This window comes from Siphateles boraxobius, unplaced genomic scaffold (assembly GCF_051911475.1).
Source record: "Siphateles boraxobius isolate OS27281-9 unplaced genomic scaffold, OSU_SipBor_1 16, whole genome shotgun sequence".
NCBI lineage: Eukaryota > Metazoa > Chordata > Actinopteri > Cypriniformes > Leuciscidae > Siphateles > Siphateles boraxobius.
Genome location: NW_027508766.1, coordinates 286,736 through 301,506, shown reverse-complemented (window position 1 = coordinate 301,506; position 14,771 = coordinate 286,736). Strand labels below are relative to the sequence as shown.

Sequence of the window (14,771 nt, the reverse complement as noted above, 5' to 3'; positions counted from 1 at the left end):
TGCAGGCATACCAAGCCGATCTTTTAAAAGATATGAGTGAGAGTGAGGAGGTCAGCACTGACGTGGTTCGAGAACTGCGTCAGGCTGCAGATTTATCTCTGCGTGCCAGAGACACTTGTGGCTTAATCTGTCTGATATGAAGGATAAAGAGAAAGCTTTTCTTTTGGATGCTCCACTTTCTCCGTCTGGTTTATTCGGTGACGCGGTAAACACGGTCATAGATAAATTTCAGGAAGAAAAGAAACAAGCTGCAGCTTTTCAAAAATTCCTCCCACTTAAAGTTCATGTCCCAGGGTCTGCTGGGCGAGGGCAGACCAAGCCGTCGACTAGCTCCTCACATAGGGCGCAACAAAGGCAGAGTGTCGCGTCTCGTGGCCCCCCTTCTAAACAGTAGGAACAGACGCGACAGTCTCAGGCGAAGCCTTCTAGTGGTAAGACTGATCTGAGGACAGTCATTATGGCTAGGAAGGCTTCGTCTAAGAAGTCCTGACGCCACTGGTGTCAGGATGCTGAGGGTGGTCCCCACCGTGAGAGGGAGGTGTTCACCGCTTCAGACGGTGCCCGTTCTCTCACGGTGCCCTCAGGGGTCCCTTCTGCCAACCCCGCCTTCGTGTCGGGGCGCAGACGGGCCCAGCGAGCGCTTTCCCGAGGGAGGCTCGCCCCCTCTGAGGAGGGGTTTAGAGCAGTCAGACCAGTCGTCCCCTGCCGGTGCGCGGTTACAGGGCGCTGTGTCGGCTGCTCAAAATATTCCAGAGGCCAGCCTCGAGAGGCTGGTACCCTTAGTAGATTTTCTGGCAGAGTGGAAAAGTCTTCCAAAAATATCTCAGTGGGTTCTGCATTCGATAGAAAGGGGTTATGCCATTCAGTTCAGATCTCCTCCTCCTCGATTCAACGGGGTCCTGCCCACCGTGGTGGGCCCCGAGCAGGCTCTGGTAATGGAACAAGAGGTGAAAACGCTCCTTCAAAAGGAGGCTATAGAACGGGTTCCTCCTCCCAGCGAGGAGTCAGGTTATTACAGCCGATATTTCATCGTTCCAAAGAAGGATGGGGGGTTGCGTCCAATTTTAGATCTGCGCCTATTAAATCGTGCTGTAGCCAAGCTCAAATTCAAGATGCTTACGCTAAAGCAAATCATGTCACAAATCAGGTCCGATGACTGGTTTGTCACGATAGATCTGAAGGACGCATACTTCCACATCTCCATCCTTCCGCAACACAGGAAGTTCCTGAGTTTCGCTTTCGGGGGCGAAGCGTACCAATATCGTGTTCTTCCGTTTGGCCTAGCTTTATCTCCCCGCACGTTCACGGAGTGCATGGCTCCAGGACGTTCGTATACTGAACTACATAGACGATTGGTTGATTCTCGCTCACGACAGATGCTTCCCTCACAGGCTGGGGGGCGATCATGAGTGGTCGCCCAGCCCAGGGTCTGTGGCAGGACCATCATCGATTTTGGCATATAAATTGGCTAGAGATGTTGGCAGTGTTTCAGGCTCTGAAGCACTTCCTGCCAGACCTGAGAGGTCATCATGTTCTTGTCCGGTCCAACAACACATCGGTGGTCTCTTACATAAACCATCAGGGGTGTCTGCGCTCTCGCCCGTTATACAATCTGGCTCGCCGGATCCTTCTATGGTCCCAGGGGAAGCTTCTCTCATTGAGGGGCGATTTATCTCCCGGGGTATTTAAATCGGGGAGCGGACATCCTGTCGAGGCAGGGGCCGAGGCCCGGGGAATGGAGACTCCACCCCGAGGTGGTGGAGCTCCTTTGGATGCAGTATGGTCGTGCCGAGGTAGACCTATTTGCGTCCAGGGAGACATCACACTGTCCACTGTGGTTTTCTCTCAGTCATTCAGCCCCGCTGGGGTTGGACGCTATGGTGCAGTGGTGGCCGAGGTCACGCCTGTACGCCTTTCCCCCGATTGCTCTGCTCCCAGGAGTTCTGGAGAGGGTTCGCCGGGACGGGGTCAGTCTATTATTGGTAGCCCCGTTTTGGCCGGCCCGAGTATGGTTCACGGACCTAGTGTCTCTTCTAGACGGCTCTCCTCTGGAGATTCCGATCAGGAGGGACCTTCTCTCTCAGGCGAGCGGGTTGATACTTCACCCCCGCCCAGAGTTGTGGAAGCTATGGGCTTGGCCTCTGAGGGGGCCCAGCTCGTAGGGGCTGGTCTCTCAATCGAGGTTGTTGAGACGATCCTTCCTTCCAGAGCTCCTTCCACGAGGAGGTTATATGCCTTGAAGTGGAGGCTCCTCACTTCTTGGTGTGGAGAACACCTGTTGGACCCAGTTAACTGCCCAGTGGGTGCAGTGCTGGAGTTCCTGCAGGAGCGTTTCTCCTCAGGGCTATCCCCCTCCACACTAAAGGTGTATGTGGCGGCACTTGCTGCTTACCATGTCCTTTTCAGTGGAGTCTCTCTGGGGAGACACCCATTTATAACTCGCTTTCTTCGTGGTACTTTGAGGCTGAGGCCTGCAGTCCGCACGAGGGTGCCAGCATGGGACTTAGCTATCGACCTAGAAGGTCTTTCCCTAGCTCCCTTTGAGCCTATTGAAGAAGTTGCTGATAAGTTTATTACTTTGAAGACTATTTTTCTCCTTGCCATTTCTTCTCTTAAGAGAATCGGAGATATTCAGGCTCTCTCGGTTGCTCCTTCGTGTTTGGAGTTTTCACCTGGGATGGTGAAGGCTTTTCTCCACCCCAGGCCAGGTTATGTCCCTAAGGTTCCTACCAATGTGGCCATACTTATAGTTCTGCAGGCCTTCTGTCCTCCTCCTTTTACATCATCTGATCAGGAAAAACTTAATCTGCTCTGCCCTGTTCGGGCTTTAGATGCTTACGTCCACAGAGCTGCCCTGTGGAGAAAATCAGAACAGCTGTTTGTTTGTTTTGGACCACCTAAGAAGGGGTCCCCAGTGTCTAAGCAGAGGATGAGCAAGTGGGTGGTTGAGGCCATCTCACTTGCCTATGAGTCGGTTGGTCAGCCTTCACCTTTGGCTGTCCGAGCTCACTCTACCAGGAGTATGGCGGCTTCCAAAGCCTTAATGTCAGGAGTCTCCCTCCAGGACGTTTGTGATGCGGCAGGCTGGTCCTCACCGCATACTTTCGTCAGGTTTTATGACCTAGACCTCAGCTCCACCCCTGGGGCGCAGGTGCTTTCGGCTGAATTTAATCTTTGTTTCACACAGTCGGTCACTTGCTCTTATGGCGACGTGGGTATTAGCGTTCCCGCAGCGTTTCACGCAGCTCGACGTTCCTGAAAGGGAACGTCCCGGGTTACGTATGTAACCCTAGTTCCCTGAAGGAATGAGACGCTGCGTGTCGTTGCCATACTCCCGGCATTCCCTTGATCGACTTGCTTCAGACTTTTTCCAGAAGCTGTCGCCATTGTGTTCAGGGGTGTGCTTTATAGTTTCCTGGTCGATGACGTCACTCGTGACGTTCCGTCTCGCCATTGGGCTGATTCCATACGTGCTTCATGACGCACAACGCAAGAGGCGTTCCCGCAGCGTTTCACGCAGCGTCTCGTTCCTTCAGGGAACTAGGGTTACATACGTAACCCGGGACGTTTTCTGAACAAAGGAATAGGCTACTAGGGAGTTGATCATACAAATCTAACTCACATCAACAATCATCTGGGTTTAAGGTTATAACGTGCAATGACTATATTGACAGAAATGGGAGATTGATAGACATGCTGAAACAATAAAAACATTCAACATTTAAAACATTTAAAAATTCCGATTATTCCTCTCGCAAAGCAGCGTGCAGCTCTTCATTAAGATGTCATGGCTGACTGTGATTGTAGGCTATAGGCGATCGCCTCGTTCAGATAATGTTGCACAATTAAAATGAAAAATGACACACATAGTATCATTTAAGTCTAAATAAACTGTTTTAAAGATTAACGTTTATTGTAAGGTTCAAATAAGTTTAATTTCTTGTCTAATCTGCGTCTGGCCATTATTTTCTTACAGTCACGCGGGGAGACTGGGCGGGGATTTATATGACGTCCACCTGTTAATGCAGACACGATGGCTGGATTGCGTTTACATTACACTGTGATCCGATCACAATGCGTCCTCGACTACCTCCGAACCTGGACATGCTGATCTGATAACATTCTGATCAGAAGTGCGTTTAGATTTGTCTTTTCAATGTGTATGTGGACAACATCCGGATACAGGTTGCATGTTAATGCCAAGTGTAAACAACGTGGGACTACAGTGATTGGATGTCGTGCAGGCAGCGGGCGTGTTCTCTGTATGCACATTTTTGTGTGCACATTTTTTTCACAGATGCAGATAAACTGAGAGCAGCGCGGCCGTGTGAACATTTTGTTCCCCAGTTTTAATGGGGAGTAGCAAGTCTTCTCGAGTCAAAAGGCGCAAGTCCAAGTGAAGTCATGAGTCATTGATGTTAAAGTCCAAGACGAGTTGCAAGTCTATATACATTTTGTCGAGTCGAGTCTGAAGTCATCAAATTCATGACTCGAATTTGGACTTTCAAATTTGTTGTTGGACTCTGACTCGAGTCCAAGTCACATGACTCGAGTCCACACCTCTGCTACTAAGAGCCTATAGTCAAAATCTAACTCTTAAAATAAACCTTGTTGCAAGCAGAGAATCAGAACCAAATACATATTGTGCACAAGTTTTATCAACTAAATTACGAACACATAACTAACATACAAACAATTACACATACATGGATAGATGGTAAATGACAGATTTAAACCGGAAATGAAATGAAGCTATGGAAAAGATTCATTGAACATGAAAGAACCATCAGCTTATTATTTTCAAAGTACCTCATTAAATGTATACTTGCATGTTCTTTGCAAACTGAAAGCATTTCTTGAAGTTCCTGAAAAAGGGTCTTGATGGTTTCTCGAGTGTCAAACGTTGAAGTTGCAATCGTTTTCTTCTCCGTTGGATGAAGAAGATATGATGAACTTGCATTTTCGACTCTGTTCTGGTTGAAAGTTCTCTCTCTCCCCATGAGCACATGGCTGGTTGTGAGTCAAGGCCTGCTGAGGCCACGCAGGACAGCACAGCACCCCGAACGTACCAAGAATTCCAAGAGAGGGAGGGGCTTGTGTAGAGCCATTTTAAGCCTGAGAAAGGTCCCACTTTTCAGGGTTGGCTCAACCAATAAGAAAAGGGGAAATCTAAGCGGTAGATTCCCTCTGTTAGGAGGATTTATGACGCTATCTCAAGTGTGGTTAGACATATTCCTTGCCGTTTGTGTCCATTTATACTCAGATAGATATAACAAACACACTCTGCATTCTAAGAGAAGGTGATGTACACTAAAGTGTGAGTCATTAAATGAGGATCAATTAGATAGGAGACACGATACAGGTGGGGTTACATTGACCGTTGGTTGTATAATAAAATGCATACTGTAGTAGCAAAGACAAAATAGTTCACAAGACAGTAAATTATTCACACAGTGTCCTGGGGTGCATGTTCATTTATAGATCAGTTCATCCACAAATTGATGCAAAATCTGTTTTAAGGGCTCTGGGTTTTTTCTATGGCCTGCTACCACGTGACCACAGTTTTTAACAGCAATAAAACCAACTTATCTGATTGTAGTCATGGTAACCAAGACCCTTCTTGCCCTTGTTGGGGGATGGGACCATAGTGAGTTTTAAGAGTGAGTTTTAAAAATGATTTGTTAAATATAACAAATAATTGTGTCTGATTTGTCTGTCATTACAGTTGTTCCTGCAATAAAAAAAATGTTAGTTATGAATAATTAAAAAGTCCATCACAGATGATATTAGTTTTTTTCACAGACTTTTTCTTCTACATAGAGCCAAACATGACTCACCATTGTAAATAGAGGCTGAGTGTGACGATCTGCGGCTGGAGTGCCCGCTTGAGCCTCTGGAGGGCACTCCTTCCTAGTTTATTGTTTCCATTATGTTTCACCCTGGACTGATTATGGTTTATTTGTTGCACCTGTTTTAGATTGAGCGTCCCTGATTTAAGCCTGAGTTTTCCCTTTGTTCAGGGCTCAGTATTGTAAGTGTTTGTATGTGTCTGACTGCATTACCTAGCCTTGTTCCAGTTTCCTTGTATTTTAGTGTTTCGGTTCCTTGATTATCTGCCTGTTCCCGGTTTCCCGTTTGCCTTATCCCTGCACGGATTTGATGTTTGTTTGAACTGCTTACCTGGTTTTGACCCCTGCCTGTTTCCTTGTACCTGTCTCTGGATTCTCCTCTTAATAAAGCCTGCGTTTGGATCACCTCTGTCCATGTTCCATGTGCAGTTTCATGACACTGAGACACACACTGAATATGTTTTAGGACACTGAGCTCTTTGTGTGTGTGTGTGTCTGTGTGTGTGTCTGTGTGTGTGTGTGTGTGTGTGTGTGTGTGTGTGTGTGTGTGTGTGTGTGTGTGTGTGTGTGTGTGTGTGTGTGTGTGTGTGTGTGTGTGTGTGTGTGTGTGTGTGTGTGTGTGCGCGCGCGCATCACGTCAACAGAAAGTAGACTGATTTTTCGGTCTAACTCCCCTTTGCTGGTTTCAATAGGCTCCCTGCCAGATAGCTTTGATCTGAGCAGCTTTCACTTCAGCACTAGCATCTCCCTTTCCTTTTCTTTTTCTTTTCTTTCATGTACTGAAAGACATCAGCAGCACAACTGCTTCGATTGCAGACCCTCCACGCAATCTCTCCATCTGCTCTGCTCTCTCTTTTCTTTACTAAGAGTACATTTTCTCACAGATCAACATGTTTTTTTGTATAGGACTTCCTGACGGATCTGATGATGTCGGAAGTGGATCGATGCGGGGAAAATGAGCACCTGATCTTCAGAGAAAACACTCTGGGCACTAAAGCTATCGAGGAGTACCTCAAACTGGTCGGACAGAAATATCTGCAAGACGCACTGGGTAAGAGCTTGTGTGTGTGTGTTATTTTCTGATATCATATCTGTACCATTTGTTATGACCACCTCCAGGTAACAAAGTGACAGGACCACCAAAATGAATACTTATATAATATAATTATATATTACTAGGGGAAATTGTATCAGTGCAAATGGTCTGCCCAGCACAAACACTAGAAACATAGAGACATTTCCAAAGTGTACATTACTTTGTGGTTTCCTGTATTCCTTTTCGATAAGATTTAAATAGCCGTTAAAACGCGCACAAACATGCACACACATATCCGACCTCCTTTGCTGTTGGCTCACTTTGTGTGCAATAAGACCTGTGTTTATTAATACCTCCTTATTTTAGAAATAAAATGTTGAAATGTCTGGACTAGCAATTTATCTGCAAAACAAAAATACACTGCAAATTTCACGCGTGTATAAATATCGACTTTGGGGGATCTAATAAGCGTATGTGTGAATGTGAGTGAATACACCAAAGAGAGTGAATCTCTCTTTAGATTTGCATTAGGAAGCCATTTGGTGGTGCTGAATAATGTATAGTTGTTTTTCTTAGATAAATGTGACTTGTGAAGTGCTGCTGAATTATTAAACGGTTCACTCCTAAAGACTGACTACGTCCCTCAGACAACAGAGCCAGAGAAGGACAGCAAAGAGAGCAGATTACATCAAATGGTTACATAAATAGTATGAACCAAGGGTTGGACCTTTTGGTCATTTCATCTACTCTAGTTCTCTCGAGAGATTGAGCAATTAGTTTCTTCAGCACATTGCTGTTTTTTCAGTGTCTTGTTCAATTGTTCGAATTTAAAAACTGATCTCATTTTCAAATTGAGTGACAAGATAACACCGAAAACACCAATCACAAAGTAAAAGCTAAGGTCCATTATGTTTAGTTCTTGTGAAAATGAGTAATGCTGTTAAAATGAGTCGTTACATGTTTTCTTGATTGTTCATTGTCACTTCCAAACACATGATTACTGTGGTGAACTAAATAATTTTATTAATTAAATAAATTACTGCAAAAATAGACTGATAGCTACAACATATTCACACAAACACACACATATGTGATCCACATATGTGCACAAACTTTCTGAGCTAGACGGTAATCCAACTTCCTTAAGGGATTTGTGGTATTACATTTCTGTCATTTAGTCTCTTTTTTGGCAATTACTAAAAAGACATTTATATAGGCTCAGATTGCACAAGATGCTCATATTGTATTCAGGGTGGCCGCGGGTCCTTAAAAAGTCTTAAAATGTCTTAAATAAAGCTTTCCTAATAAAAGGCCTTAAAAAGTATTAAAATGTCTTAAATTCAGATTCTATGGATCTTAAATATTTCTGGTCACTTTACCGCTAAAATTTCTCCAGTCTGACAAAATGTCCGTCAAATAACCATGGTTAAACATTAAATATTACATATACATATGCAATATAATGTGAATTTCCATCACAGGTTTGGTCTTAGGGTGCTTTTACACTGGGCTCGTTTGCTGCGGTCCGAGGCCGAGCGCGATTGTTCCCGACGCCCCCCGCAACGTTGGTCTGGTTTCACACTCAACTTGATTCTATCGAACTCTGGTGCGTTTGCGTGCATCTTACGTCATTGGAAACGTGCACGGCGCATGATAGAAAACACGACGTGGGTCAATATATTGTGTTTTTTATTAATTTGGTGCTATTATGCATAGCTGAGTAAACAACACAGGTTTACTGTGTGTGTGTGTGTGTGTCGCATAAGCTGTCTTTCCGCTGCTTGCAAATGGACTCTTTTGAGGAGACAGTGAATTTCCATTAATTTGTTGCCCTGATTGCATGCGCTATGCGCGAATACACTGCAGACTCACTCTTGCTCGTATGCAAGGTAAATCTACATCCCTTACGTGTGTTTTATTTAACTAAATACATCATAATCGGCTAAAACGCATTCGCAGGTTACTTTACTTCCTGAACAAGTGCGCACCCGAGTCCGTGTTGCTTTCAAATACACGCGAACCGCGGCACGGTTCGGGAGCAACCGAACTCAGACCACCTCAGACCACCACAGGTAGTCTCGGGTTCGGTACCCCAGTGCGCACCCGGGTCCCATGACAGCGTTCACATTAGTGATTTTTCATGCGAACCGTGCCCCGTTCCGAACTAAACTGCCAGTGTGAAAGCCCCCTAAAATTTCATTCAAAGTGGCATTAAAAAGGTCTTAAAAAGTCTTACATTTAACTTGTTTATATCTGTAGACACCCTGTGTATTACATAAAATGGTAAATCAGTTCATTTTCAAGACGTGCTTCATTTTTGCCTTACTAAAGGACTCCTGTTGGTCAGCAGACAATGATCATGGGATTTTATCTGACTGGTATTTGATTAGACTGGACATTTGAGCGATTAGTGTCATATTTGTGGCCTTGAATGAGTTATCTGGGTTTTCCTCTGACCTTTCCAGTCAATATGGGGTTCACCGACCAGAATATATGGGACTGTTTTGAACTGCTTTGTAGTGAGATTATAGTGTGTGACAATACTGGGAAGTCAGCTGTATCCACCTGCTGGAACCACTGCTGTATGTCCATCGCCAACAATAATACTCAACTTCTCATCTGTGTTCCCATTGCAAGTTATACACTACTTTTCAGAAGTTTGGGGTCCGTAAATGTTTTATTTTATGAAAGAAATTAATACTTTTATTCACCAAGGATGCATTAAATTGATCAAAAGTGACAGTAAAGACATTATAAAATGTCACAAAATATTTCGGGTTTCAAATAAATGCTAAACCGATAAATAATATATATATATATGGTAGTCACTGTGCATCTGGTTAGTTTCTAAAAGGAAGATGAAGAACGAGGAGTCCTCTTCCATTGTGGATCAGTTGGACGTCCACATGGTTTATGCTACACTAGTTTGATTTTTCCCTGATGCTTTCATGCGCAACGGAACAGAGAGGGAAAAATCGAACAGTACCTGCTCTGAGTCTCTGTTGTCCGACTGTGCTGTTTGTTTGGAATCGGAAAAAAGGTTGTTGTATATTCCCAGTATGGGTTTTCCCGTTATTTCTGAGTCAGATAACTTGAGAACTTTCACTAGTTGCTTCATGGCGGAAAGGGGTTAGAATAGCGATTAGCTCAGGTGTGCTGATGTTCATTCCTACTAATAATTGTGAGAGTGTGTGTTTGTTTGTATGAAAGATGACAGGGGTTTGTACAGCAGGTTTCTTTGCTGACATTTAGGATTGCAAGCATTCTTTTGCCCAAATACAGAATCATGTCAAATTGAATCAATATATGACATCATTCTTTATTGATTTCCTGAAAAATACTATTTCTGTTCAAACAACTAGATATTACACAGGATTTATTTAAAAACACCTTTGTCTTAAATGTATTTTCTCTTTCATCCACTATAGGGGAGTTTATAAAGGCTCTGTATGAGTCTGATGAGAACTGTGAGGTGGACCAATCCAAATGTTCATCTAGTGATCTACCCGAACATCAGAGCAACCTCAGGATGTGCTGTGAGCTGGCCTTCTGCAAGATCATTGAGTCTTACCGGTAACTACAATATGCGCTTTACAGCGGTCTGTTGATCTGAACCAGTGATGGATTTTATTGCTCAGATTGTTTCTGTTATGTATCAACTTGGTCTTAAGTGTTTCTCTTACAGTAAAAAAAACTAAACAAAAAAACTAAAGAGACAATAATATGTTGGAGTATATAGAGGTATAAAATGAAGTATGAGAATTAGGCATAATTATTATTAAGTACCAATAATATAAAATCCAGTTATACACAAATAACCTTTAATTATTGTGAATAAAGTGATTGGTTTTTAAGTATGTAGTATAATACAATTATTTTGCTTTATACAAATAACAGAAGTGATACACAATACAACACTTTTAGTGTTGATGCAACAATTTTAGTGTTTTCATAACTGAAGTACAGGTTCAGTCAAAGAAATCTTTTTAATAGATTAATAATAAAATAGATTAATAATAAACAGTTTTTAATAGAAAGTTTTTCCCTCAGGAGTTGTTTGCAAAAGGATAATAAATAGTTTGTGAAAGTATTTGCCAGTAAGAATAACTGCTTATAGTTGTTAGGTAAATTTGTTTCCATCTAAATTCCATGTTCAACTCTCCATTCCTCAACAGTGTGTTTCCAAGGGAACTTAAAGAAGTGTTTGCATCGTGGAGACAGGAATGTGGTAATAGAGGGCGACCAGATATCAGCGAGCGTCTTATCAGCGCCTCATTGTTTTTGCGTTTTCTCTGTCCGGCCATCATGTCGCCTTCTCTCTTCAACTTGACGCAGGAGTACCCAGACGACCGCACTGCACGCACACTCACTCTTATCGCCAAGGTTACACAGAACCTTGCAAACTTCACCAAGTAAGGATTTTATTTGCTCCATTGTGAGTGTGTGTGATTGGGTAGGGAGAGAGTGTTTTAAGGTTTCATGATGCAGCTGAGGAATGAGTTCACTTTGATAGCTTTTCATGTTGTTCTGAGCAAAATACTATTCATGGATAAAATTCATTTAATAGATATAATTATGATTATTATCATTACCAATGAGTTAATAAATGCATCAACAAGTCATTCTTGTTCTCACTTTCTGTCAGGTTTGGAAATAAGGAGGAGTACATGTCCTTCATGAATCAGTTCTTAGAGCAGGAGTGGACCAACATGCAGCGCTTCCTGCTGGAGATCTCCAACCCAGAGACCATCTCAAATACGGCAGGCTTCGAGGGGTATATTGACCTGGGCCGTGAGCTCTCCACCCTGCACTCGCTGCTAGCTGAGGTGGTGTCCCAAATGGATCAGGTTAGTCTCTTCACCCTTCAGTCAGCTCCATTGTATTGTTTTTGTAGTGTTAAGATTTTCAGCAGGAGTGTGTTGTGCTTCTTCACTTCAGACCTTCAAAAACACTGAAAAAATCTTCTTCTTTTTTTAAATCAGTCTTTTTTAAATCAGTAAAAATGTGTTCAAGAAAACAACAAAACAGAATGTATCATACATTTATGACATGGGCAAAAACATATATCTCATGCCATTTTTCTAATGTTAATTTATGGCTTGTACACGGAGGTGATCATTACCCTGGACATCTTTCTCCTGGTGTTTCTCAGAGTCAGCAGAAAGCTCTCTTTAGTTATTGGAACTGTGGATTTAATTATATATATATATATATTAAGAATATATTATATACTCTTAAAAATGTAGTATGTTTCGATTTATTTTTCTACTGGAAAACAGTTTTAAATACTGATTAAGAAAATATTTTTTTCTCAGTATTTCTTCATTGCAGCGTGTGCCGTTGAGTGGTAGGTGAACTCAGGATAGGGTTGTGACGAAACATTTAATTCTTTGATGCAACAGAAGGTTCTCAAGTTTTGCTCCAGTTTCGGTGTTCTTTGAGTAGGTGGACTGATGTGAGCAATTGCCTTCAGGCTGTAACAGTCAGGCTTTAAAATCCCTCATTTTGTTGCTTTTAATGTTCAGACCTCATAAGATGTGTTCACCACGTGTTTATTTGTTTATATCTTATTTTATACATATTTTTGAAAGAAATTATCTTCTAATCCTCCTCCTCCTCAAATGCTAAATTTTAACTAGTGTTGTATTTGCTCAGCTTTTCCACACTTGGAGAAAACTTCCAGTCTTGCAAAATGTGTTTGAGCAAAGACACATCTATATGCAGCTCACTTGTGCCTGTATGCCAGTGCAGCACCGACACTGCCTACAACTATGCAAACATTACAAATTAAATTTGGAAATGTTGGATATTCTCATTGCAGCACTTTGTGTTGAATTATGCAGATCACGTTAAGTGGACATGCTCTGAAAGCTCATGACCTCTCAGTTTTTGAGTTCTACATGGGAAGCACATTAGTCCTTAAGTCCGCTATGACAGACTCATAGCGGCCACACTGCGGTCAGAGACAGTCGCCTGCTATGTTCCATGTATATGAGAACTGTTAATTGATATGTCACTATTATTTTAAGCCATACATCCCTGAACATGCTTTGATTATGAAACATAATTATTTTAACACCAGAGGGATTCAGCCAACCAGAATGTCACAGAATCAGTCAAATTTCAAAAATTTAAATCAGTCAGATTTTAATGCATCTAGGTCTAGCCTGTTCCACTATTAAATGCATTCGTAAAAGATCATAAAGTAAAAAGTTTGCATGCAAAAAGAGTGTCTCCTCTCATTTTCGACACATTAAGCGTTTACTGCGTTCATGAAGAGGTTCACTTCCACCTATTTTAATTGGGGCTCTATAAAGTTGTTATTTCATAATAATACATACATTTACAGAATACAATATAAATATAGATCAACATAGATTTTTGAAAATCTAAAATTCGCTAAATTTTTTTTATGTTTTTGCAAGAAGTTTCTTATGCTTTTTTTATTTTATGCATTTATTTATTTATTTATTTATTTATCAAAAATGTAATTTAAACAGTAAAAGCAGTAATATTGTGAGATATTATTACAATTAAAAAATGTATTTCTGTATATCTGTTTTCTATTTAAATTTATTTGAAAATAAATGCCTCAAATGCTCTCACAATGAGAGGAAGCCTAAGCTGTTAACATAGTTTACCCATAGAATGAGTGGTGGCAAATCCCGTGAATTCAAAGAAGGGGAAGCCATCACAAACTCACACATGAGGCCCATATAACTGGTGCTTCTCTCTATCGTTCTAGCCACCTAACAGGGGAACTTCAGGGCCTCAATTATACCATCCTTACGTTATGACAGTGACATGGCCCCATAACTCTACACAGGGAATGAGGGTCTGTAGAGAAATACATTTTAGTGTTAGTTGCCCACAAAAATGAAAATTAAGACCCACTCAGCTCACCTGAGGCGTGCGAAGTGAAGACTCACCACACAGTTATTTTATGAACATGGGGTCTACCACCATTACATACCTGAAAGAGGAACTCTCACTAACCAAGCCAAGGCTGCCCGTCAGAACGTCGTATCCACTCATCATGGGCCCAGCCTCAGGCCTGATGCAAGAAGCGCGTGGGGAGTCGTGGAACAGAGGAGAGGGCTAAGATATTTTAAGCCCTCAGGGGAGTTGATCCAGCACAAACGTCCATCACCAACGCTGTTTGCGTTTGTGCTGAATCACCTCCCTCAGATCCCTTGTGGGAGTCCCGCCTCTTCTGTGACCTACTCCTCCATGGAGGGGGTGCACGAGAGGTGACGCTGACTCTCTGTCCCTGTCTAAGGTCCTCGGACCGAGACGGGTCAGGCCCTCCCGCCTGTCTTTGTGTGGGCACGGATATAAGCGGTATACAGGTTTTAACCACCGCTGAGCGCACCTTCGCCTCTCTAAACTGTCCAACCGAAAAGTTCAGAGGGCGAAACCGGCGAATCGAGGAGAAAGCTCTTCTGTTTCTCCCCGATGTCGGCCAGGTTCAGCCACAGATGTATCTCCATGGCCGCCATCGACCGGCCGATCACGGCAGCAGTCTATTTAGTGGCTCGGAGAACTAGATCTGTGGTACGGCGCAGCTCAGCAACCGGCTCAGGGGACAGCCCCGCCCCCTGGTCGAGATCCCCCAGCAGATCGGCCTGGTACGCCTGCAACACCGCCATGGTGTGCTGGGCAGCACCGGCCTGACACGCTGACGTGTAAGCTTTGCCATTCAAACGCGACGTTGTTTTCAGTAGTTTGGATGACAGGGTTGGAGCTCTATGTCGATGTCCACCCAGACGTGAGATAGTTCGCAAACGTCTCGTCAATGGACGGCATCGACACACAACCACGTTATCCTATCCCCTCAACATCAAAGAAACTAGCCCGCTGATGTCGGTGGATGCGGGCAGAATATG

The 14,771-nt window shown here is 43.1% G+C and overlaps 1 protein-coding gene across 6 annotated transcripts in view; it reads left to right on the top strand.

The window, feature by feature from the left end:
• Positions 1–14,771, top strand: part of dab2ipb (DAB2 interacting protein b) — a 222,745-nt gene that overhangs the window by 187,321 nt on the left and 20,653 nt on the right. For all 6 annotated transcript variants that reach the window (XM_077231049.1, XM_077231052.1, XM_077231051.1 and 3 more), the window contains 4 exons: positions 6,756–6,900; positions 10,314–10,458; positions 11,061–11,297; positions 11,531–11,732. In XM_077231049.1, coding sequence (XP_077087164.1) covers positions 6,756–6,900; positions 10,314–10,458; positions 11,061–11,297; positions 11,531–11,732 — 729 coding nt within the window. The remainder of the gene's footprint in view (positions 1–6,755; positions 6,901–10,313; positions 10,459–11,060; positions 11,298–11,530; positions 11,733–14,771) is intronic.